Below are 25,857 nucleotides of genomic sequence, written 5' to 3'. Positions count from 1 at the left end.
GGGGAAAGGGGGGGGGGGAGGGGGGAGGGAGGAGGGAGGAGGGGGAGGGGGAAAAGGGGAGCGAGGTGTCTCCCTCGCTGTCTCCCTCGCTCTCTCCCTCTGGCAAGTGGAGTTTTTAAAAAGCTCGAGCAGATCATGTCATGACGACTTCGCTGCTCCTGCACCCGCGCTGGCCGGAGAGCCTTATGTACGTCTATGAGGACAGCTCGGCAGAGAGCAGCGGCGGCGGAGGAGGCGGCGCCGGCGGCGGCGGCGGAGGAGGTGAAGGAGGCGGAGGAGGCGGCGGCGGCGGAGGAGGAGGAGGCGGCGGAGGAGGGGGGGGAAGCTGCAGCGGAGCCAGCCCCGGCAAAGCCCCGATCATGGACGGACTGGGCGGCAGCTGCCCCTCCAGCCACTGCCGGGACCTGCTCACCCACCCGGTCCTGGGCCGGCCTCCGGCTCCCCTGGGCGCCCCGCAGGGCGCCGTCTACACGGACATCCCCGCCCCGGAGGCGGCCCGCCAGTGCCCCCCGCCGCCGGCGCCCCCCACCTCGTCCAGTGCCACCCTGGGCTACGGCTACCCATTCGGGGGCAGTTACTACGGCTGCCGCCTGTCCCACAACGTGAACTTGCAGCAGAAGCCCTGCGCCTACCACCCCGGGGACAAGTACCCCGAGCCGTCGGGGGCCTTGCCGGGTGACGACTTATCCTCCAGGGCCAAGGAGTTCGCTTTTTACCCCAGCTTTGCCAGCTCCTACCAGGCGATGCCCGGCTACTTGGACGTGTCCGTGGTACCGGGCATCAGCGGGCATCCCGAGCCCCGCCACGACGCCCTCATCCCCGTCGAGGGCTACCAGCACTGGGCGCTCTCCAACGGCTGGGACAGTCAGGTGTACTGCTCCAAGGAGCAGTCGCAGTCAGCCCACCTCTGGAAGTCTCCTTTTCCAGGTAAGGGGCTTTTCTTGAGTGGCACGCACACCCCCATCCTCATCGCCATTTCCCGCCTCCAACCCTCCACCCCCCTACACACCCCCTGGGGCTCCGCACCCCAGCCACCCCCGCTGTCTGGCCGCGGCGCGCCCGGCTGCTGAGGGAGCCGGCCGGGCGAGCTGGGTTGAGGAATGCGCCGCTGAAGGAAATCTGCTCCGACACGTTCCCTTGAGCTGCCCCGCCGAAAGTGAAGCAATAGCAGGCGCCCGAGCGCCTGGCTCCCCGGGCTTCCAGCGCCCAGGGAATACCGGCTCCGGCGCCCCAACACATCCCAGGCCCAGACGCACAATTGGCCTGATTTATAAAGGCAAAGACAAACAAAAGAAAATGCTAGGCAGGATTTTTAAATCTCCTCTTCTAATCAAATTGCCCAAGTATTTCGGGCACCACTCGGGTTCTTTAAAGACCTGAATTAGTCAGACGGTTTGGACACATTTTAGCCATAGGACTTTTTTTCTTATTAATAATTCTTAGTAATTCTGCTTGTTGGGGACCGCGTAATTGTAACGCCCTTGCCTGACTGGAAAATTAGCCTTTTTTTCTGATTGTTGGAGCTCAAATTTAGCTAACTTCCCTCCTTCCCCACAATAGGGGAATATCCCTGGATCTAAAGAGCATGAAGAGAATTCTGGGGAGGGTCCCCACAGCAGCGAGAGGCGTAGATGATGACTTAGAAAGAATTGAAAGGGCAGATAGATCCCTAGGCTGGGGGGTGGGGTGAGACGGGGGACAAAAATAGTACGTCTTCGTGTGTATGGGAGGAGAGTGGCTAGAAAGACCTTAATCTTCTGTCACCTCCTTGACTGTGCAGTTGGATCCGTGCACTTTCCACCTCGAGCAGACCAGAGGCAATGCTCTGGAGGAGGAAATTGTTCAGTAGTCCGTATCCCCCATTCCATAGGAAGAAGAATCGAAGGGAGAGATTGGGCGGGAGGTGGTTGTCTCCCAAGAGAGGAACTTGAGTCCTAGCGTAGAGTGAGAGGCAGACCTGGAGCTCTCAAGGGCCAGGGGAGAACCTGCCTTCATTTGGATGAGGACAGCGTTGTCCTCTTAGCTGGTCGTAGGAACCAGAAGGAGATCTATAGTACCACTATGTACCTTTATTGAAGAGCCTAGGATTTGGGCTTGGGGGGGAATGTCTGACCAGAGCAGACTACACTCTCCCATCCTAGAGATGCAGGATAAAGGATAAAAGTCCCCCCTCGAGGGTTGGGCCTGGGAATCCTTGGTATACCGGATTGGAGGAAGCTGATAAGCTCAATACTGTAGAAACATAAACAGAACTGTACACAATAGACTATCGCAAATAAAGCCCATTTTTAGTTCTGTTCCAGGATAAAAGAACCCTCCTGGTCAGGCTACAGACAGCACAAACTTCCAGGGCCAGAGTCTGAGGTTAAACGTACAAATATTTAGATGTGTGTCCCAATAATTCTCTATCCGAAGCTCCTGATCCTTCCCTCCTCTATTCAGATGGAGCTTGTAGTATTTGTTGAAATTAGTAGCTCCTAACCGGGAATGAGTGGAAGGGGCAACTCCTTGAGTGGTCTAGGAACAGGCCAGAGTAAGGGGCACAGTGCCACCCTCTCCCAAAAACTGGGCAGCAGATAGTAGATGGGAGCTGGTAAGGCCAGGGAGTTAGAACCAGCTTAGGGGCCTTAAAGGGCCTAAGGGGGTGTGGAACTTGGAGTTTCAGAGACAAAGTAATCTCTCTGCAAATGAAGGGCTCTGAAAATACCTTCCTTTCAGCAAGTCACCTCTTAGCCTAGCCTATTTCTAGTGTAAAACCAATAGAGCTTTAAAATTAAAAAACACAAACAAATCCAAGCTAAATTAAGCCAATCTTAGGAGAGTTACTAATTGTAAAAGGTATGATATAGTATGTAAAATTCAGTCTCAACAGCTACATCAGTATGACAATGTATCAGACACATGTATGTGGATGTATACATACATGCATATGCACATGTGTATATATCCACATATTTGCATATCTGAATGTCATGCATGTCTATGCATGTGGATGGCTGAAGTGGTGGTGAATTAGTACCGAGAGAGAATGTAGGTTTTAAATACAAATACATTTCTGCCTTAAAATGCGTTTCCATCCTTTTTTGTCCAGGACTTTAGACTTTTGAAATCCTTTAGAAGGACCAGGATTTAAAGGTTACTTGGCAAGAATATTGTTTGTTTAGTCTATATAGAAGTAAATACATAGCTGTCGATCTTGTGTATCTCTGACTGAATGGGATTTGGTCTTCATACATAGAATGGAATAGACAACAGTAGATGATTAGAGAGATATAATTGTGGCAAAAATAAAAAAAATAAAAACAAAATAAACAACCCTAAAAGATTTTCTAGTAGTTAAAAAAATTTCTCTACTCTATACCCTCCCTTGGAAATATCCAAATAATTATGTCTCAATCACATTTTATTTTTGATGCTATTGTGGAAAGGAAAGGTTTGCTGAAAGATCCAGAGAGAAAGAGGGGCAAGAGGAGAGAGAAAGGAAGAGAGGAAGGAAAAGAAAAGTAAGAGGCAGGATAGAGAGAGAAGAAGCAGAGGAAAGAAGGAAAGAAGAGGAAGGGGGAAAGAGGGAGAGATAAAATGGTAGAAAGAAGAGAAAGGGGGAGAATGGGAACAGAAAAGCTGCAAGGGGAGAGAAATGGAAAGAGACAGAAGGGAACTGGAAATGCTGGGCTCCGGGATGCACTTGAGAAAGATCCCACTGACAAATATTTTAGTCCAAGGTCCTAATGCCACATAGAATGTGATGTCCATAGTCAGGCACATGTGGCTGGGGCTAGACTGTATTTTAGTGAACTGAGAATTCTGGGGTGTAGAATGGGGGTACACAAAGAGATGAACAGCTTTTTTCTTTAGCACTGAGTCCAGTGAAGACTGGAGAATTCACTAATTCTCATTTGATTCACAAACCACATAGTTCAGGCTGCCAAGTGGATTTTGGAGGAGGGCTTTTGAATACTTTGGCTTGGTCTTCGAATTATCTGGAGTGTCGCCAGGTTTGCCGCCTTTCTGCTCTGGGTCTCCCATGTCAGAAGTATCCCCATCTCTCTGCCTACATACTCATCTTTGTTTCTAAACAGTCTAGTTGAAGTGAAGAGGGGGCTTTTACAGGAATCGAGGAAAGTGGGTTATTTTCTATGGGAGGCCAAAACAACCAAGTTCTGTTAAAAAAAAAAAAAAAGACTATCAAACTGGTTCTTTGACAAAATTTATACAAAATAATGGGTTGTGTTCATGTTATATGCTCTATGAAAATATAGTTATAACACATAAAATGATGTTTGCTCCAAGCTAAGTAGAAAGTTTGTTTCCTTTATTTGGGGGTAATTTTTTAGCTAATTTATACACCCAAACCTCCTTCTTTCCTCAACATACCAATGTGTAGATAAGTTCAATGCCTGATTCTCTGAACATAAGACAAAGATACATTGTGAATCTGAAAATGTCGATGCTTTTTCATGGGAGAAATATATATATCACTAAATTCAGCAAAAAAAAAAAAGACAAAAACAGCTGGTACAACTAGTTGAGGAGAAAGAAATGTAGAATGTACATTTTCCTAGCTGTCCAGTAATTGTGCTGGAAGTGGAGTTGTGTAGGCAGCCAAGTCATTGTCATTCAGTATTCTGCTATTCACTTTCCACTTCCTTTTCTTTCCTTTCCAGAGATTATTTTTCTGTAACAATTTGGATGGTTACACCACAGTAACCATCTAGTCTCTGTAATACATAGGGTCAAAACGATTGCAGACAAGGGTTTGTAGACCTGGGAATGTGCCCAAATGGAGTGGGTTAGAAGAACAAGGGCCTGCTCTCCTGTGGACCATTTGATATCCTGTTCTCCCTGACAGGATTTTTGCCTACATTCCTGAGATATAGCTACATTGGCAGTAGAGAGTGGAGGTACCATCTCTTCCTTTCCAACATACTTTGTCCTGAACATCCAAAAAAAAATGAATACAAAAATTGGGCGATTTCTTGGGGAGTTGTTTCTGAATTTTGGGGAAGAGGATAAAAGGACTTGTATGACTGCCTCAATTTTCCATTTCTCTTTGGAAGGTCTATGAGTTTTGTTGAGGGGATAAGAGGGGCAAAGGGAGTGAAGTTACTTTTCTTCCTTGATCTGGTTTTGTGAACCTGAAAAAAGGGAATATTGGAGGAGTGAAGGAGGGAGGGTTGGGGGGGAAGACACAGAGTCTCCCAGAGTCAGAGAATGAGATTGATTGGAAGTGCCTACAAAGGAGCCAGCACCTCTTTAATGGTCTGTTGGGAGTTAGAAGCAAAGTTTGGATCTTTAAGAAGGGGAAGAGGGAATTGAGAACCTGAAGAAAGAGCTCTCCTTCTATCTCACCCAGCAGGGTGGGGCAGGGGGCTTCTTCTGACTCACCCAAGAGGAAAGTCATTGAAGACACATGGAGAGCAGGGAGAGCACACCTATGCCTGGAGAAACCTTCCACCTGAGGAAGGCCACCCCTAGGATGCTACAATAGGGACTTTCTTACCCAGGATGAGTTTGTAGGCCACCATTCATGGGAATTATCATGTTTCCCTTCAAGGGTTTGCTTTATTTTCTCTCACTAACTGTACTTATTTTGGTAAGAAGTACCCGAGAACAGGAGAAGGCAAAAGTGAATTTCCCCTAACATTGTGTTAGGTTTTCCTGGCAGGAATAGGGAAGCCTTCTCCAGAAGAGGCAATGCAATAATGAAGTGTCCATTCTCCTTCCCCTCCTTTTCTCTTTCCCTTTTCCTCCTCTCCCTACAAAAAAATCCAAGAAAACATGAAGACTGCTTCTGTTTTATTTGTCAGAATGAGGCAAAATTGTGCTAGGTTTGGGGACTGAATTATTTAGCTACCTGAGAAAAATTCATTATTTAAAACAACTTGGACTACTCACATAATAAAGGCCAAGATGAACTAAATGGGGGCTAGTGTTTGAATTATTCAGATAATTGAGGTGAATTGGGCTAGGAGGGAGCCCTTGAATTACCCAGTTCATTGAAACCAAAATTGGGAATGGGGAAGGCTCTGCTGAATTACCCTAATTTTGAGGGAGCAGCATCTCTGGAAGGGCTTTGTCCCAATCCTCAAGTTCCGGCCTCCTATACCTCACCCACTTCCCACTGGGGAGGAAGTAGGCCCTGAGTGTTGGCTTTATCTTACAGATTTTCTCCCGTGTTTCTCCCCAGACGTAGTCCCCCTGCAGCCTGAGGTCAGCAGCTATCGAAGGGGTCGAAAGAAGCGAGTACCCTACACGAAGGTGCAGCTGAAGGAACTCGAGAAGGAGTATGCGGCCAGCAAGTTCATTACCAAAGAGAAGAGGCGGCGGATCTCAGCCACCACTAACCTCTCAGAACGCCAGGTCACCATTTGGTTCCAAAACCGTCGAGTCAAAGAGAAGAAGGTGGTCAGCAAAGCTAAGGCGCCCCATCTCCACTCTACCTGACCTTGGAGCCCTGAACCCCTCCTTGCCTCCCCACCTATTTATATCCTACTTTGTACCATAAAAGGAGCCCACCGATGGACACTTCGACGGTGAATTGATTATTTAATATTAATACTAATAAATATTAATGTGGAGGAAGAAGGGAAGGAGGAAAAGAAGGAAGAAAAGAAGGAAGGAAAGAAGGAAGGAAGGAAAGAAGAAAGGAAGGAAGGAAGGAAGGAAAGAAAGAAGGAAGGAAGGAAGGAGGGAGGGAAAGGGGGAAGGAAGGAAGGAAGAAAGGAAGATGGCAGTGGGTGTGGAGAGGGCATATATACACATTCCCCTTTCCCCACCCCACTACTGTTCCAGGTGGAAAATAGAGCTTTGGATCCAGAAACATTTGGACTCATATGGGTTTTGGGAGCTGGATTCTAATCAGTGGCTGGTGAACAGTTTAGATACAACCTTCAGAAAGAAGGTTGAGCCTTCATCGTCCTCCTCCTCATTGTGTCTTCCTTCCCAACCACAGTGACCCTCACTTCCAGACTCCCAGCAAAAGATATGAAGGGTAGAGATGAAGTTCAATGTCATTCTGGTAAAATCTGGATTTTTGGCTCTACCCCTGGTATTGCTGGGAGCAATATAAACTCTCCCTAATGAAGGCTTGTGGGGTTGGATAGAGAGGGTTAACTTTTCCCTCTCAGATCTTCACCACTTCCTGTTGGGCAATTGTTTTGAAAGGTATCCCAATAAGTTGTGTGTATATTTTAAAAGTCAATATTAATAATAATTATGATTTGGCCTGGGGGGTGGGGGGAGTCCAAGACCCAGTGCCTGGTCCTGCCTTTCGTATCTCTGTACTATATTGTTCTTTCCCAAGCTTTGATCCTCACCCCTTTTGGCCTCATCCTGCTTCTGTGGCTCCCTCAAAAGTCCTACTCTGGAGGGCCTTCCAGATATTAAGGTCCCAGCCCTGGATTACTCCATAGAGGTCTTGTCCTGAGCCTGTATTGGGCTATTTCCTCTATACCTCTCCTCACTCTACTACCAAGAAAGACACGAAGATAATAACGAAGCTGCTAACATGTTTATTTCTCATTGAGAATGAGGAAGGGGCTAGGAATCCATTTTAAGAGGAAAAACAAAATTTTCACTTAAAATTGAACAGGAGAATATTTCACACACCAGAGGCTTCCTTTCCTCTTTGACTAGAGCTCAGGCTGCTTCCACACCATTTCTGATCCAAATCATTTTGGCCCCAACACTTTCCTTGACCTCCTCTAGGAACCAGATTCTTCAAGCAAAATCAGTTTTCTTGGAGGGAGCCTGAATTAATCCTGCTTTCTAGGGCAAAGTAGACATGTCTTAATAGTTTCTTCCATGATGACCAGCCCTGGACTGTCAGGGTTCCAGGCTTTTTTCCCCAGTTTCTCCTACCCTCCACTAGCACCTCACAAAACAGTGTTCTTTGGGAAAAAAATATCTCTCTAAAATTTCTCTCTCTCTTTTTTTTTTAATGTCTTGTATCTGTATATAGTATTGTGGTGTCCGAATGACAATGTACTGAATGCAAAAAGAAAAAAATAACAAACCTGTTTTTAAAATAAAATATCTTTTTTTTTTGGTCTTGACCTCATTTCTCATATTCCTTAAAAATCCCATCCGATCTCAGGAATGCCACAGAGGGCTCTTTCCCATCCCCACAGAATCTACACAGTACAAAGGCAGAGGAATTGGCTTCACTTAATTGATAGCATACTCCTGACAGGGGTTAAACCAGTATTTCCTTTCTGAAGATTAATCTGGGTTATTGTGGCTATGTAGACATGGCCTCTGAGATCAGAAATCGGAGAATAGAGCAGGGGAAAGATATAATGAGGACATGATATGTATTGAATCGGGTTTGAGAACAATTTGGTGGCTTTATGGGGTGAAAAAATTCAGGGAACTTAGATGGTCAAGTGAGTGGGTATGAATAAAGCTTTATTATATTATATATATTATGTATTGTATATTTTTATATATATTATACACCCTTTGGATGTAGGTGGGGAAACTAAGCCGGTGTCGACTGGCTTAGTAAAGGAGAAGGCAAGTGTTCCATGCGGGATTCTGGTTGTCATATGGCAATTAGAGTCAACTAAGGGCTTGAAGTTATCCGAAACCACCATCTTACAATCTTTTTTTCCTTTCACATGAGTCCACCTCCAAGAAGGGTCTGAAGGGGGCCAGGGTCTGGTTCACAAACAGAGATGGAAACTAAGTGAAGAGCACAGAGACCAATCTCAAAATATCAGAGATCTCCCCAATCTAGTCCCACACCCCTAGACCCACTGAAAGCAACAGCTCTGAACGGACCTTTCAGACCTTACCCACTGGAATCCTTCAAAACCCAAAGCCTGGTTAAGTCTATCCCATTTTTTTCCTGCAGTATTTTTGGGGTTTGGGGATGGGAGCACCAAACGACTGAATCAACCTACTCCTCTTTGCCTGTGTAGACGTGGCCGCTAATTTGTTTCTCTGGTCTCGTTCAGTCCCTATCTCCCTATCTGGCGGAGTTAATGAGATCGTTAAGTTGTCAGGTTAAGAGACTTTTAAAAAGCAATATAGCCTAAAACAATGTTATCTCAGATTAAATCTTTATTGCGGCAATTTTTATTTATATATAATATTTTCTTTTCTCCTGAGACGCAGAAAGACCCGAGGCGACGGGTTGGAAATCGGAGAAGTTCTCTTGACTCCGCATTGATTGTCTTGATTGCCGGGTGCCTCCAGCTTTTTCCAATTCCATTTAAACAAACGTGTCCCGGGGGTAGCAAGATTATTTCTTCCCTCCCAACCCCAAACTGGAGATCCCAGAAACCAACAAGATTCTTTTTTCCCTCTTTCCCCTCAGCATGTTTTCCCCTCTGCCCAGTCGGTGTTGTCTAAGTGATCTCAACTTTCCCGGGGTTCGGAGAAGGGAACTAGCTCCTTACGTTTAAATGAACCGGGGAGCTACAGAGCAGGGAACTCACTCCCCCAGGGAGGCAGTTGATCCCTAATATGCTGTGTCCCCCCAGCCTTCCCCTTCCATCCAGAAATCACTTTGTTCTACGTCGAAGGAGGAAATGGTTGGGGGAAAAGTAACAACTGAGTCTCTATTAGAGAACCGACAAGTGTCTTGTCGGGACTTGAACCCTGGAAGAGGGCATTTGATGAGGCTCCCTAGTACTCCTTGGAGGCCTCCCATTTTCTTTACCAGGAAAGGTGCTTGAAAACTGAGTAGACTGCTTTGTCGTACAGACAGAGCAGCAAACCAGCAAATTGGGAATCTGTAGAAGGGGTAGTTCCAATCCTGGTAAAGGGACCATCTCTCGTTCCAACACGAGTAAACCCTGGACCCATCTGTGGCCCCTGCAAAGGGATGGGGAACCACAAAGCTGATGCTTTTAGTTTGGAAGAGAGGCTGGCTCTTTAGTGTTTTGTAAATATTTACACATTCAAAGGGACGGCATTTTGGATATGATTAGGGGAAAGGGAGGGAGCAGTCCCCTTGGGCTCTTAAATTGTGTGATTTTGCTATATCTCTCCTCCCAAGAGATAGGTAGGGTGTCTTAGGTAAGGGGTGTGAGAATGTGCGTGAAAGACAAACAAACAGACCCATCTCTGTGTGAAAAGCTATGTTTGCACGTGTTGTTTGACTTTGTGTGGAATTGGGAGAGGAACTAGAAAAATACTTTTGTTTCCTTTATAACTTCTCTCTTCCCCCCATAGTATGTGTTTGGTGCTATTATTGAGTGATCAACATATATCTAAGTGTAAATTCACGCAAATATTCTTGCTTGCCCAAGAGGATGTGTGTATATCACTAAACCACCTTAATCTGATTCATTCCTGAGGCTCATGTGGACAGTTTCTAAATATGCTGGGTAAACATGCGTGCCTGGAGTGAATGTATAAATGAATCCGTATGTATTCTTCTAAATTACATCCCCAAGTGTGTTCCCCTCTCCCAGTTCCCAGATTTGTGGGATAGCCTTCATGTGTGACCCTGTAACTATAGAGGAGTGAATATTTGGTGTACATATGCCTGAAAGTCTATGGAGGGTGTGGATGTGTGCATGTGAAATAAAGAAGATTGTATAGGGAAGAATGTCATGTGTGTAGTCACATCAAAGTATCAGGGTGGGGGAAATTCTTCTTTCCAGAAAACTAGGATCCTCCTCATCCCCTTTCTCGAAATTCCTAACTCTTCCAATTCCAGGGGCTCTCCCTATTTCTGAAATCCATGTCCTCTCTGACTGGCCTCCTCCACAATAATCCCAGGGCAAGGAAAGGGGCATTTCTGAGAAGTTGGGTATCCCTCACTCCACCGCAGAATGCGGGATTTAGGGAAGAGTGAATAGAGATCTCCTGCAAAGGGAAACACACACACCTTGAGCCGATCAAGTCCACGACATTTTCCATGAGTTTGTGCCCTTCTTGGTCACTTTCTTCTCCACCCTACTCTCTCCAGTGGCCTTCCTGCTGCTCTATTGCTGCAAAAGGCAGGTTCATGGGTGGGGAAGGAAGACACCAGTGCCCATTCAGTTCAAAGGGGGCACAGCCTGTCTCCGAGGCTCACGGTTATCTTCCCAATTCTTCCCCTGTTTATTGTCCAGGGGTCGGGTCCTGTGTGAAATTCATTCCTAAACTCTGTGAGAGAGGAAGTGGGGGAGAGAGAAGGCGGCAGACCCCCAATATTACTGTCCAGGACCCCGCCCCACATCCCTGGTTTAATACTGAGCTCCTCCCCCTCCCCTTACCACAAATAGCAAAGTTCAGACAGATGTGTCGGTTGACCACAATATCTGGGCGCTTGGAGACACTTGGGAGGGAGGACTGGGGTCTTCAGAGGCGAAGGAACCGTTGAGAGGGGGGAGTTATGAGAGAAGAGAATCGGCAACCAACCAGGTCTCTTCCTCTTTTAGCCTTGACCGTGACTAGGTCTTTCTGACCTTGACATCACAGGGAGCGGTGAGTGATGGAGAGGAGGAGGGCGGGGGGAGAGGAGAAAGCCTTGATCTTCCGGTGGCCAGAGAGGGGGAGGGCCGACTCGCCGTCCCCCTCTTCTCTTCCATCCCCTCCTCCTCTCCCCCCACCCTGCCAGGGAGCCCGCCCGCTTCTGTTTACAGATAGAGGAGGTGTCGTCTTCAGTCTAGACAGGGAAGCTAATAACACCAATAAAAGGAGGAGAGAAACTGTCCCCAAGTCTTCTCCCTATTCTTCAGCCTTTGGCCCGGGCCCTTCCTCCCCCACCCTCTTCAGCCACCCCGGCTTTAACTTTCCAATTGGGGCTGGGGAGGGGGGTGAGCAGAAAAGAGAACTTCATGATGCTAACAGCCCCACCCTCCCCCTCAACGGTAGTCACAGAGGTAAGTTCTCGCCGCGCTAGATCTGGGTAACTGGCCATTTACTAGCCAGAGGGCAATTTAGGTTGTCTCCTCGGGCCTTGATCTCTCCCCATTCTCATCCCACCGTCAGTTTCCACCTCACTCCCCCAACTCCCCCCCCCCCCAAAAGAGAGGAGAAAGTCAGGAGACATACTCCTTTGACTAGAGGAGGAGGGGAAGGGAGGTTTGGGAGTCCACCTTCTTAGGGGTTCTGAACCTAGGAAAAGCTGGGTAAGAAAGGGGCCGATGTTTGGGCGTTTCACTATAGGCCATGGTCACGGCCAGCCTGCTGAGGCAGAGAGGTGTATAGGGCCAATCCTCCTCCACCGTCAAAACCTCCACCCCCACCATCACCCTCCACCCCCGCCACCTTCATTCCGAAGGCTATGGGAAAGAAAAGAGCAAAGGGCAGAGGGGAGGGGGAGAGAGTGGCAGCGGCAGCGTAGCTACCCGGAAAGGGGGCAGAGGCTCAAAGATGGAAAGCTAAGACACAGGAAGCGCTCGGTTTTGTGTGGCCTTCTGCGGTGCCGTGTGGGTGTGGTATTTGGGAGATTTTTTTTAACTTGATCTCTGTACCTTTCTGGAGTCTCGGGCGTCCCTGACACTAATTCACTAGGCGGAGGAGATCCTCTACTGGTGGCGGAGGGAAAAATGTAATACAACGAAAATATTTAACTGTTAATTTGCCAAACCTGCGCTCTAGAGAAGGGAGCTGTTGGCTCCGGGTTCCTTGAATTGGGAAGAAGGTTAAAAAAAATTGTATAATTTATTTTCACTTTCTATGGAATAGAGAGGTGTTCTTTTTGAGCTATGAAGTCGTAGAAGGTGTTGTGTTTTGTTTTGTTTTGTTTTTTAATCTCCCTCACTATCACTTTCTGAAAGGTTATCCAGGGCTTCGAGGTGCGTCTGTGGGTGGATGAAGAATAAGACAAAGTCGGTTGATTTGTTAAAAATGAAGGTGGGCTTCTAGACCCAAAAGTCAAGCCTAGACACTCCTAGCTCTGGCCTTCCCCCAATTAGGAGAATCCTCCTTTTCCGTCCCCATCTCCACCCTCTACCCAATCTAAAGCTGGAAAGATGAGTGAACCTATCAGATGGCTGGCACCCTGGGTTCTTTTTCACATTCTTTAGTCCTATCCTCTGAAAAAAAAAGAGAACCCCTCAGAATTACCCACTTGATTTTCATACAGTTTCTTTCAAACGCGAAACAACTGAGGGAAAGGGGGAAAGGAATCCCTAGGATCTATAAGGAAAAACAAATGAGATGTGGAGTGAGACTCCTTAGGAAATTTCTTTTCTTCCCCGCCCCCCCCTCACCGCAGACCCCACTCCAGTCTCCACATCTCAGAAACAAGTGCTATTTCCTCAATTCCAAATGCTTGGCAAAAGCGGCGAAGAACAGGGATTGAGGGGGTTCAGTTGAAGAAGGTCTTTTCCATTCTCCATCCCTCATCCCAAGTCCCTTCCTCTTACGCCCCCCTCCTGTCCCTCCCTAGCTAACTTCCCGCCGGGGGGCCTAAGTAAGTAGCCCTATTTGCATAAATGGCAGACCCTAGGTTTTTTTTCTCTCCCCTCTGCAAACTAGACAGTGACCTTGAACTGGGCCCGCCAGGAAGCAAAGATCATAGCACCCCCAATGATTCCAAACCGAAACCCAACCGCAGTAAAGATGCGGTGGTGCCCCAGCTGTCTCTGGGAAGCCCCTTCACCAATGGTAGGCGAGAAGCAGGTCGCTCCGGCTGGTGAATGAAACACCTTCTGGAGGGTCCAGTGGGGACAGTGCCTGTGTGGCTGCGAGCTGAGTCGGTAGGAAATTCGCCTCACACCGACTAAGGGCTGTGAATGGGAACAGAAACAAAGGTGTGGTTGTGGAGAAGGGATCTGTGTATGTATCTTCTTTGAGTGGAAGCTCAGGAAGGTGTATGATCAAGATTTTTAAAGGATTTATCGGAGACTATCCATTCCGTCCGTTTTAATTACTACATGCGTTAATTAGTGAGGAAATTGCCGGATTTAAGTGACCAACATTGGGAAGCTGATTTTTGTCTCTGCCTTTTCTTTGATTATATTTGATTAATATCTCCCTGTATCTGGCGGCATCAGTCAATAAGCCCTGTAGGGCTCATGTTCTCGGTCCAAGGCTGTTTATCCATCTCTGAGGCTGAATCACATCTATTTTACGCCTTACTCCTGCGTCGCCGAATTGGCTGAGGTAGAAGGGTTTCCACAATAGGATAATACTATGTCTCTCCTATGGTTTTCCGGCTAGGGACCCAGCCTATGTATGTCCTCGCTGTAGCTTCCTGGGAATGTGCCGCTCTGCCGGGGTCTCTCATGGAGTCCCGAATCCTTTGCTTCTCTGGGTCAGCCACCGCGATGGGGTGGGCAAACCCGAGAGTCTGGGTCGAATAAAAGGATGGTTGCTAGGGTTCGGTTCTGGGCAGGTTAGGGGTAGATTGGCAAAGGCGACTCGGGTCAACATAAACTGGACCTGGGTGGGAGCAAAGCAAAATAGGTTGGAGGGAAAAGGGACTTTGTGGATTGGGTAGTTTGGGTTGCCGGGGTCCGTGATTTCCACACGATGAAATATTCCATGTTCTAATTTAAAGGGAAGGCGATGAGGGGAGAACTAAGTGAAGGGGGGGGGCGGGTATGATATTCCATGCACTGTGTCCTCAGGGCTCATTCTACTTATCCTCTTTTCCGCGGGGGGGGGGGGGACGAAGAAAAAAGGGAGGGGACCACAGTCTTTAGTGTAGATGGAGATTTTGCCCCTCTGGAGCCCTGATGGTTAAGCAGATCTGGCATATTTTGACTCCACCAATGATAATTTTATTCTTGCCAAGCCGACCCGGAAAAAAATAAATCCCTAAATGGGGAAAACACACACACATACACACATGCCTTCTCTTCTCCGACCCCCTCTCCCCGCATGACTCCCATACATCTGGCTATAGCCAATTTGTCCAGATTTTTTTTTTTTTTTTGGCTTGACGCTGGTAATCTAGGAGAATTGGGTACCAGGGAAGAGGCTTTCCAGCTGCCTACTCAGGCGAGGAGAGGCAAAAACCCCTTCTCTATCCTCTACTGGAGGATAAAGGAAAAAGAGAAAGGAAGGGAAGGAAGAATCCTATTCCCCACATAGTAACTGCAGGATATTGAAATGTGATTATAGTAATAACTAGCCCTTACAATGATAATAACAAAGCCGAAGCCTACGCCAGGGACCTGCCCAACCGGGCCCTAGCTGTCAGTGTGGATTTGCACCGGATTCTCCTGATAAAAATAACCATAATAAGAGATTGCTGGTCTTACCAAAACAGCTTAAAATAATAAGAAGCACCGGTTAAAACACTGACAGTAGGCTCACCTGAAAGGAAAATGCTAAATTAAAAAGAATAAGTATAATTCTTATTAGAGCAGAAACATCTAACCACAATGGTAACTGGCAATGATACTAGCAGAGGGCTGAGCTTAGAGTTGGTTGTCATGCGGACTAGCCCCCAGTTTGGAAAAAGACAGACACTTGTCCCCGACTCATTTCCTCTTCTTTGGGTTAGAAAGGCAGCCGCCGCACCCGGAAAGGAGCAATATTGAAATGCCATCTCTCCGTGGTCCAGATTCCTCCCCGGGGCGCTCCGATCTGAGGGATCCTGCAGTTTCAGGGCCAGTACTAGGATTTAGCCAGAGATGGAAGGGGAAGGAAGGCATCCGAACTCCGTGACACCCCACTCCTGGGGAAAGCGGATAGAGATTGCCAAGAGTCGGAGAGCTCTGTCTGAGCTAGTGGACGGACGGTTGGGGGTGGGGGTGGGGTGGCGGCTCATTTCTGTCTGTCTCAGAGGCGATGGTTTTAGGATATGAAATCGTCCAGGGAGCGGTGGAATTTGAAGAATTTGGATTTTTTTTTCTTCCATGAAATGTCCCTTTAGCAGAAAGAAGGGAAGGAGAATATCTGTGTGTTGATCTCCTTTTTTCTTTGGCTAATTATCTCGTTTTCAACTGGTGTGTACACACACGTGTGAATCATCTACTTTTTTTCTTTCTCTATTAATATGCTCAATATCTCTGTATTCTTCTGAACTACTCTTTCTTTCTCACTTTCAATATGTCTATTGTTTCTCTAAATAATCTTGGGTCTACGATTGCCAAGAATTTCATTAAAGCTTGAAATATTTAGCCCAAAGTATCCGTATACTTGGTCCACACTGGTTCTAACTCTAAGATATTATGAAGCATTCAGATGTTTGCTATTGTTATTTTTAATTCGGGGGTTCAGCACCCCGTAGACAAGCTCAAAATTTATCTGTTTTCCTGTTCAGCATTTAATTTCCATTAGCTTAAGGCGAGAATAGTCGTCTTTATTTGCAGACAGCTAGGTGCTTAATTGAAGCTATGAATACGATTTTGGAGGCAAAGGAGACTTTGGACAGATTTCTTCAGGTCCTCACTCTCACTCCATCCAGGGTGCACAATGGAAGTTATTGATGTGAATTGGTCTGGGTTAGGATTCTCACTTCGGTAATACTCCTCAGCTCCAGTATGGCACAGATTTCTGTCTTCCAGCTCTACCCTGGACTCCAGCCGAAGCAGTGTCCTCTGCTAGGCTGGTTCCTTCTTCTAGGGCACCCGATCGCCTCGATTATTTGGGGTCTTCTTATTGCTCAGGAGCCTTCCTCCACGTCCCTCCCCAGAGCAATTGTCAGGAGGAAGGACTTAATCTGTTGCAAGCAATCTTTTAAGGAGTGGACCCCACTCAAATTCGGGCAGGGAGAAGCGTGTTGAGCCGAATGTCTCCTCTCCTGCCTTCCGCATTCGTCCTTCACTACTGGGAGTGGAGGTGGGTGGATAAGGTGTGTTTGGGAGGGGGGCTGGGTGTAGAGAAAGAGGGCCTGGGGCATCATTTTCCCTCCGCATCAATTCGTGGGTAGGAGGACCCTTCCCCTACCCCCAAGATTCTGTGGTCCCTCTCCTAACTCCTGGAGTGAAACCAATGGAGAGAGAATGAAAACAGGTCCTGGAGGCAGAATGGGAAAGAGAACCGGGCGAGAAACATGTTCTTACCCCCACTTCTCTCTACTGTAAATAAACCCTGTAGCCAAAGGGCTCATCCGTCTCCTTAAACAGCCAGTAAACTTTATATGACACAATATCTAATAGTAATTTATTGGGGAGATATTGTAAATTCCAACGGTTTTAGTTAATAAAGGAGCTAATTAAAGAAGGACGGGCTGCGTTCGGCCAGCTGTTGGCGAAAGGATACATGGGGTGGGGGAGGTAGGTGGAGAGGGTGTGGGGGCGTGCATGTGTCACTAGAGTGTGTATGATTTTTGTGTGTTCTTTTCATAGTTCTTCCTCGCCCCAGGTTGAGCTACTGCTGCGCTCCCTGGATCGGATTTTGTGTGATTTTTTTTTTTTAGCAACTAGAATCTAAAGAATGACAGCCCCCCCCTTCCAACGTAGCACCCCCCCCCACAAAGAAAAGGGGAAGAGAGAAGTTGGTGTTGGCTGTCTATGTGTATGGGGGGGGGGGTGTCTCTTATTCCCCACCCCCTCCTCCTCCTACCCCTCCTCCAGCAGGAACCCATGTGACCGGCCAGCGGCCAATAGGACGCGTCCGCAGGTTTAACTATGTTTAATGTCAGATAGCAATAAAGTAGAAGCTCTCGGTCGGGCCCCGCGGAAATGGGCGAACATAATCTCCTTAATCCCGGGTTTGTGGGGCCGCTGGTGAATATCCACACGGGGGACACCTTCTACTTCCCCAACTTCCGCGCCTCGGGGGGGCAGCTGCCCGGTCTGCCTTCCCTGTCCTACCCTCGGCGCGACAACGTCTGCTCACTGCCTTGGCCGTCGGCGGAGCCGTGCAATGGCTATCCCCAGCCCTACCTCGGCAGCCCCGTGTCGCTTAACCCGTCCTTCGGCCGGACGTGTGAGCTGGCCCGGGTGGAGGAGAGCAAATGCTACTATCGCGAGGCGTGCGCCGAGGGCGGTGGGCTGAAGCGCGAGGAGCGGGGGCGGGAGGGGGGCGGGCTGCTGCAGCTCGAGCCGTCGGGGCCGCCGTCCATGGGCTTCAAGTACGATTACGCCGCTGGAGGCGGTGGTGGCGGTGGCGGGGGGGACGGTGCTGCGGGCCCTCCCCACGATCCCCCTTCCTGCCAGTCACTCGAGTCCGATTCCAGCTCGTCCCTGCTCAACGAGGGAAACAAGGGCGGCGGCGCGGGCGACGGGGCCAGCCTGGTGTCGCCCTTAGGCCAGGGCAACGGGCTCTCGACCAGTGGTAAGGATCCCTCCCTCCATTTCAGCCCAGAACCCCTGTTGGCACAGAGAGCGGGCTGTCTGTCACGACCAGGGGCTAGCCGCGTGGGGCGGGCGACTGTCGGAATCCAGGAACTGGGAGTGTTCGGAGCCCAAGCAGCTTAGAGTGGTCGAATGTTTGATTAGCGAGTACTTCTTTAAAAAAGAGAGAAAGATGAGAAAAGGGGAGGGGAAAAGACCTATAAACATGTAAATATCCCTATAAAAGAAAATGAGAGATTCCCTTTCCGCCTGCCAGAGGGTTGAAGGCCAGGAAGCTCCAGGGGGTAGGAGTTAAGGGTCCATTTCCTCCTTCCCAATGGTCCCACCATCCTGTCCTCCTTCACCCTACCCACGCTCGCCACCCTGGCGCCTTAAATGCTTCTTCTTTCTTTAAGAAGCAAGTGGATTCTGGATTCTGTTTATTTTTCCCCATTGGGCCATGTGAATCCTTCCTGCCCCAGGTTCCCTGAACAAGAATTCCCCGGGAAAATAATTGAGAATTGGGAAGAAGAGAAAAAAGGAAGGGTTAGGGAGAAGAGATAATGAGTAGAGACGAGAAAGAGGGAATTGGGGAGTTGGGGGGAGGAAAGTATGGCCGGGAAAGAGGAGCAAAATGAGGGGTTAAGGAGAGATAGAGAGAGAGAGACCGAGAGAGAGAGAGAGAGAGAGAGAGAGAGAGAGAGAGAGAGAGAGAGAGACCGACAGAGAGACCGACAGAGAGACCGACAGAGACTGAGAGCCCGAGAGAGAGAAGCCTGTTGGGGAGCAGTTAAAAAAAAGGGGGAATAAGGGACATGGGGAGGGAGACAAGGGAGACTGGGGAAGGACTGAGTTATTTTTTTTCTTTTCTGTGTTGTCAACTTCTCATCTTCCAAAGCCAACTGTCCTGTGCCCGCTCCCTCCTCCCCAGGCGCCCCCTGGTATCCCATGCACACCCGGTCCCGGAAGAAGCGCAAACCCTACTCAAAGCTGCAGCTCGCCGAGCTGGAGGGAGAGTTCATGGTGAACGAGTTCATCACCCGCCAGAGGAGGAGAGAACTCTCGGACCGCTTGAATCTTAGTGACCAGCAGGTCAAGATCTGGTTTCAGAACCGGAGGATGAAAAAGAAAAGACTTCTGCTCAGGGAGCAGGCCCTCTCCTTCTTTTAGGGGGAACAGGAGGAGGAGACATCAGACTTAAACCGAGTCCCTGGTGAAGAGAGGGGAAGAGCCTCACTCCCTGGTCGCCTGGCCGCTTGACCGCCTGCATCAGACATTGTCACCCGCTTATAACGCGAGGCCCGGGGCTCTGGCCCCTCTCCGGGTATTTTTGTTATGTCTGTTTTGATAATCAGTTCCTTTCCAACACATTCACATTCAGCTCTGCCAGGCCAAGTGAGAGAGGAAAAGAAAGAGGGAGGGGAAAAAAAAAAAGCGGACCTCTTGAGGTGGGGTGGTTTGGGAGAAAAAAGTCAAAACTATTTCCAGGTGGTTGTTGGTTTTTGAAACAATTTGTGTTGGTATGTATTGAGGTAGGGGTGGGAACCTTGTCACATACTGCTCCTCAATCTGAATTCCCAATGAAGTGAGGGCATATGTCCTGGGTATCAGAGATTTTGACCTCCCTTCTTCCATGACCATCTATCCTGCCCGACACCTCAACTAGAAATCCCTTTCCTTGCTTCTTTTCCCTGATACTTAGGTTGGACTGTTAGGGAACCTTGGAGCAGAGAACACAACCAGAGTTTTCCAAATTCTTAGACTGAAGGCCAAGGGGTGAGCCCACTCTAGCAAGAAGTGGGAATGGAAAGAAAGATAGAGGGGGAGATGGGTCCTGGGACTGCCTGGAGAGGGAGAGAACTGAGAGAAGGTGAAGAAGAAAGAGACTCGGATTGAAACTTCTGATCTTCTCAGGCAAGGCCTTCTTTCTCTGGATAGGGTTGAGAACTGCTTTTGGCTCCAGTACAAACTAGTCTCTCCACCCCACCCCACCCCCATTTCGCAAAGACATGGGCAAGGCGGGCTTAATCTGTGGGGTGGCAGGGGCTCGCCTCCGATTGGACGAGATACTTAGCCGTGCATACTTAGATCGCATTCTACCTATCTACAGCTTCCAATCTAGACCGCAGGACAAAGCGGAGTTCAGGATGCCTTGGGTTTGTTAGGTGAGAACGAGAGAACCCCCTTCTTCCCTACCCCTTCTATTTCTATGGAGGTATGTTATGGGGGGCCAGGGGAGAAGAAGAGGCAATTCTGCCTGAGGATAAAAAGCTCTGGGATGAGAATGGGCTGAAAAGTAGAAGAGAGGTAGGAACGGAAACTTCAATTTCGTGTAAGCAGAAAGTGAAGACTTGAAGCTCTGGGATTTGAGAGAAAAACCCTGAGGGTCTAGGCTCCAAAAAGCTGGGATTGGGGCGGGAGGGGAAGGACCGATTTGAGGCGGGATTTCCCAACAGGTCGGTCTGTCTTTCCTTCTGGCGTTCATGGTCATTGCCGGAGGCTAGAACTTTGTAATTTACGAGGCAGGGAGGATAGAGCTTAAGGGGGCTACGGAGATGCTGGAGCCCTCCCCCTCTCAGCCCTAATTTCCCAGGCCTGTGACAATGAACTGAGGCCCTAGCTCTCCTCCCCCTCCAGTACTCCTCTTTCCTTACCACCCATCTTCCTCCCCCACCTCTGGTTTTGTGCTGCTCTCTCTCCCTCTCACCCTCTCTTTCTCCCTACCCCCTTCCCTCTTTCTCCTCTCCCCCCATAACCCCTGGCCCCCAAATGCTGTCCTTTGTCTCCATATCTCTCTGCTTCCACCCTCTCCCTAAGTGGACCCTGGTGGAGAGATGAAATAAAAGGCCAAGCAGGGAGAAGATACTTGAAGAGCTGTCCTTGGGAAGACTAAGTGAGATTTCATATAATTTCCTTTTTAAAAGAATTCCTTAAGAATGTCATCATGATTCCATTAGAACAATTTTTTTTTGGAAAATAACCTAAATTAGAGCCCCAGCATAAGCTCCAAGTGGGTGGATGACTCTAAAAAAGCCTCCTGTTCTTGGTCCTTTTGGCAAAGATTTTGATTGCTTTATAAAAATCTCCTAATTTCTAGGAATAAGTCAATAATTCTGGGTACCTCCCATGGGGATGGGAGTATCAAACTCTAGGGAATCGTAGAGTAGGTCAACAGGCAAGGAAACAGGGTGTCGAGTTTCCAGGAGGGTCCTGGGAGAGTGACTTAGAGCCCACCCAAGCAACTGCCCCTCTCCAGAAAGAAAGACAACTCTTCTCAACAGAGATCTCCAACAGTTTTTTCCCCGGGCCAGGCTGTGACACCTACACTGGTATGTCGGACAGCCTTCATAGAGATATACACATGCACCCAAATAGACACATGCATACATTCACAGGTAGGCACTCTCACATGTATATAGTCACAGAAAAGCCAAGCACACAACACACACATATTCACACATCCTTCCTTACACCTGTTGTTTCACCTCACACACACACACACACACTATACAAATTCATTCACAAACAGACCACGAAGACACACACGACATCCATTCACACACAATCACAGAAACACAGATATATTTAGATCCACTCATATTCCTCCCCCCCCCCACTTGCATCATTTAGTCACTCTCTGCACCCACACACAGCTCCTAGCAGTTACTGGTCACCTCTCTAAGATCAAAGCTTAACACCTGAGGTTGAATCTCCCAACTCAATTTGTCCAACCCCCAAATGTGGAAATGGGTGGGAAAGGGGCAGCGTGCTGGTGGGAGGAACTACAAAGATAATATGCAATACCCTCTTCCCATTGCTTTAAATACGACTCTTCCGTGAGATTCTGTCAGTCTGTGTCTCTGTTCCCAGTGTCTGTCGCCCCTATTCCCGCGTGTACTTTGTCTAGTTTTCTCGCTGTTGTTATTGCGTCCCCCCCTCCCACTTCTCGCTAGTTCTCTGTAGGGTCCCTATGCAAATGTCTGTCTCTAGCACGTTTCAGCTTTATATAGTCCTTGTATAAAATCGCTTCACGATATTAATATTAATAATAATTAAAACATGAATGTATGACGATGTGATTTTCTGAGAACAATAAAAGCAACCGGCTCCTCTTGTCCCGTTGCCTCTCATCAGGGAGGGAGGAAGCCAGAAAACTCGCCTCCCGGGTCCGCTTCTTATTTCTACCTCTCTCCCCGGCCAGGTGAATAATAAAAAATAATGAATAATAATAAAATAACAGCAGCGGCAGCAGCAACAACAGAAAGACAGAGAGAGCAGCCTAGATCAGTTGAGGCATCTGTCATCTTTTAGCTCCAAATAATTAAAGGCAGAAATAAAATGGAGGCGGTAAACTCGACTCTTAGGGGGAGGGTGGTGGCAATAAGAGTAATGAAGGTAGGGGAAGAGAGAGAATAGAACTAGAACATTGTCCAGGCAGGAGGGAGCATATGTTACTAGACTGGAAAGGGAAACCAGAACCTATAGAGATCCGGAGAAGTCTGTCTCACCTGCAGCAACACCCCAAAGTGGGAGTCTCTTCGAAAGAGAGGGGAATTGGGGGCCCAGGATGGGAACACCTGGAGATACATAACAGAGTGACTCTTGAATCGCTGACTTAAGAAAAGGAGGAGGAATTGCTGTTGATCCTTGAAGAAACCCTTCTAAAGCTCTCTTTAAAAACACATTTGAATCTATTAAATGGTCTCCTCCTTTTAGCCCTCACCCAGAAGAGCCAGTGCTAAAGGCTGGAGTTGACTTCTTTCCCTTGAATTTCTTACAGGATTAATGTTCACAATTAAGCTGCCCAGAGCTCAGACCCACTTTCTCCGGTTTCCTTTCGGTTGCTCCAGGTTTCATGCCGTCTCCTCTTCTTGGACTCTCTTTCCCACTATTCCCTTCCCTCAACTCCTATCCCAGGACTAGAGAGGTGTCTCTCCAGCAAACCAGTTTTTTACTATCCTATTCCTAAAGCAAGAACCCCCACCTCCCCCCTCTTTCCCCCCCCCCCACCCCTTTCAAGAATAGGAGATGGCCTCTTGGTAATAATAATCTTTTCACAAAGATTGGTATTTCACAAAGATTGTGTGAACGCTAGAGTCTGTCGATGTTGTATGTAACTGGGTGCATGTTTTTTGGGGGGGGGGCAGAATCTCTCTACCGCTCTCAACATGCAATATTTGAGTCGTCCTGGTGGTTCTTTCTTGGAAACAGGAGACATTTGGAAAAACAGCCATTAGAGTTCAGGCCTAATTGGAAATGTCCAGTGGACTTGAGAGGTGTGAGGGCAGTGGTATGGGGCGCTAGAATGGAAATAAGCCTATTTCTGGGTCTTTGCCTTCAACTGGAGGAAGCAAGGTGCCTATTCTCCTTACCTCCAAAGCTCAAAACAAAGGCCATTATTCAGATAATTAAAATAATATACTTTGACCTAATTGTTTTGGAGATTTAAGACCAACGTTTTCCCTTTGTTTGAAATATCCCACTTATTGCCCTGTCCTTGACTTTTCTGTCTGTACTGCTGCCTCCGTTCCAGGGAACCAGGTGGAGGGGATAAATGGGGATGTAGAACCCAAACAACTGGGCTCTCCACAGGTTTGGGTTCCCTTGGAGAGAGATTGTAGAATATCAGGAAAGGGTACAGACTGTTTTCTTTTCTCCCCACATCATTCTCAGAAATAAGATTGCCTCATGAGCACCCCTGGAAAGAGAGGAAAAATCTGATTCAGGCCCAAAGCAGGTTTCTTTCTGAGACTCATTCTGATGAGAGAGAGAGAGAGAGAGAGAGAGAGAGAGAGAGAGAGAGAGAGAGAGAGAGAGAAGGATTGTTTCCCGAGATAGGGCTAAACAGTGAAAGCAAGGAGAAAAATTATTCAAAATATTCAGGGAGAAAAATAGTTCTACTATGTGCTGTGTGTGGGAGAGAGAGAGAGAGAGAGAGAGAGAGAGAGAGAGAGAGAGAGAGAAAATCAGACTTTGGATATAAATGATGCGGTTGAAATGATCGGGTTTTGGAGCTAATAATTCGCACAATTGCCCAGCTTTGCCAGTGTGAACGGCATTGGTCCCTGAGCTATTTAAGGAAGCCTAATATTGGGCCGCCGCAGACAGGCCCGGCGGCTCCACAGCGCCCAAGCGACGCTAATACACACGGCTTCCCGCTCGAAGCGGAGCCCGACAATCGATCCTTACTGAGCCGGCTTCCAGGAGCTGGTACTTGGGTCTTAGTCTGGGCAACAAAAGAAAGTTCTCGAGGCCCTGTTTTCACTCACTCCCCATTGCAGAGTCTAGTATGGACTAGACAGGACTCGTCAAAGAGAAAAGTCCCTTGACCCTGCCCTTCTTTGTCCCAGTACCCCAACCAAAACACTAGCCAATAGATTTATCTGTCTGTGACCAGACTTCGGGGAATGTGTTTATGTTCGGACGTTTATGTGTGTGATTGTGCGCCTGAGCTGTAGTGTGCAAGAGTACGAACGCAAGTCTTTAGAGGGTCATATTGCTTAGAAGTACATTCCGCCAGCATAGGTACTATCTGTGCACTCTCTGCAGGCTTTGTCAGCTTCGGGAACATTGGTATACCTTCGCGCAGTCAGTGCTAGCATTTTCTGAACCCCGAAACTCTTTTTCCAAGCTGCCCCAGGGGCTCCACAGTGCCGCCCGCCGGCGCCCTGCCCACTCAAGTGGTAGCTCCTTTGAGACAAAGGAAGTGTTGGAGCCTGTGATGGATGGGGCACCCAGAGGACGCTGGGGGCTGCTCTCCGCCCAGACGCTATTTAGACTTCAGTCTCTGAGGTTCAGACCGTAGCAGCATCACCGAAGTGGGTGTGATACCAGCATAGCCCTGCTCCCTGAAGGTCCAAAAGGCTCTAATGTAGCCGAAGGTGCAGCATTCTGGTTCTCTGTTCTCTACTCGGCTGTCAGGTAATTGAACTTGGCACGTGCTTATAAGAATGTAGAATCTAAGAATGGATCACAGTTTATTCACAGTGTGATGCAACACAATACAATTGATATACTGTAGTAAGATAAGGAAGGAATGGGTTGTAAAGACAGACAATGGAAGATAGATTTCCTGAGAGCTTGGTTGGAAAACTGAGTATTCTTCCGTCTCCAACACACGCAGGCACACACACAGAGGCACACACAGACACACACAATCTTTCTGAACTGGCCAAGAGGGAGCTCCTCTTGAAGTTAGAAGAAGGGCTGGGATGACCTATGCTAGTAAGAGTGTTATGTGCCATTGATAAATCCATCTTTGTCTCCCAGAGCTCTGCAGATGGGAGATTTCAGGCTCCTGGCCATATCGCAGGAATTTGTAACCAAATCCTAACCTCAGCTCAGCATTAAAGGCTTCCAGTGACCCAGAGACGGCTGTTGGTCCAAGCCTCTCAGTCCCCAGTCACCCTTCTCCGACCACGAAATTACCTCGAAGATAAAGCCAAACCTGATTCATCCCAGTTCCATGTGTCTCTTACTTGAATAGAACTGATGGGTACTTGTCTCTGCCTGTGTTTCACACAACCCAGACATTCTTCTCTTTCTGGTACCAAAGATAAGTCTCTAGGCTCTGCCCAGGGAACCCCAGAATTCAGGGAGTCAATAGTATCACAGATCCCAGGGACTTCTAGCACTGGGCCTTTGAGAAGGGAAAGTGGTTAGTAATGATGGTTCCAATACATTAGAGAGAGCAGAGTTCATCTTCCTGACATCAGATTCTCGCAATTCATAAAGAAAAGGT

General features: G+C 48.0%; 2 protein-coding genes across 2 annotated transcripts; both read left to right on the top strand.

The window, feature by feature from the left end:
- Positions 1 to 140: 140 nt before the first annotated feature.
- On the top strand, positions 141 to 6,444 carry HOXC13 (homeobox C13). Its single transcript, XM_044678652.1, has 3 exons — positions 141 to 216; positions 268 to 927; positions 6,188 to 6,444. Exons 1-3 carry the CDS (start codon positions 141 to 143, stop codon positions 6,442 to 6,444), a joined length of 993 nt encoding a protein of 330 aa, XP_044534587.1.
- An 11,078-nt stretch (positions 6,445 to 17,522) lies between these two features.
- HOXC12 (homeobox C12) lies at positions 17,523 to 19,286 on the top strand. The gene is made up of 2 exons (XM_044678561.1): positions 17,523 to 18,117; positions 19,048 to 19,286. Exons 1-2 carry the CDS (start codon positions 17,523 to 17,525, stop codon positions 19,284 to 19,286), a joined length of 834 nt encoding a protein of 277 aa, XP_044534496.1.
- Positions 19,287 to 25,857: the final 6,571 nt, after the last annotated feature.

This window comes from Gracilinanus agilis, chromosome 5 (assembly GCF_016433145.1).
Source record: "Gracilinanus agilis isolate LMUSP501 chromosome 5, AgileGrace, whole genome shotgun sequence".
Classification (NCBI taxonomy): domain Eukaryota; kingdom Metazoa; phylum Chordata; class Mammalia; order Didelphimorphia; family Didelphidae; genus Gracilinanus; species Gracilinanus agilis.
This window is presented reverse-complemented; position numbering and strand designations above follow the sequence as displayed.

What these genes read in the sequence shown, in the direction of transcription:
- HOXC13 (XM_044678652.1), top strand. Translation starts at nt 141, where the DNA reads ATGACGACTTCGCTGCTCCTGCACCCGCGCTGGCCGGAGAGCCTTATG. An exon ending in TGAGGACAGCTCGGCAGAGA is followed by an intron (nt 217 to 267) that starts GCAGCGGCGGCG and finishes GAGGAGGTGAAG; the next exon opens with GAGGCGGAGGAGGCGGCGGC. An exon ending in CTGGAAGTCTCCTTTTCCAG is followed by an intron (nt 928 to 6,187) that starts GTAAGGGGCTTT and finishes GTTTCTCCCCAG; the next exon opens with ACGTAGTCCCCCTGCAGCCT.
- HOXC12 (XM_044678561.1), top strand. Translation starts at nt 17,523, where the DNA reads ATGGGCGAACATAATCTCCTTAATCCCGGGTTTGTGGGGCCGCTGGTG. An exon ending in CAACGGGCTCTCGACCAGTG is followed by an intron (nt 18,118 to 19,047) that starts GTAAGGATCCCT and finishes CCTCCTCCCCAG; the next exon opens with GCGCCCCCTGGTATCCCATG.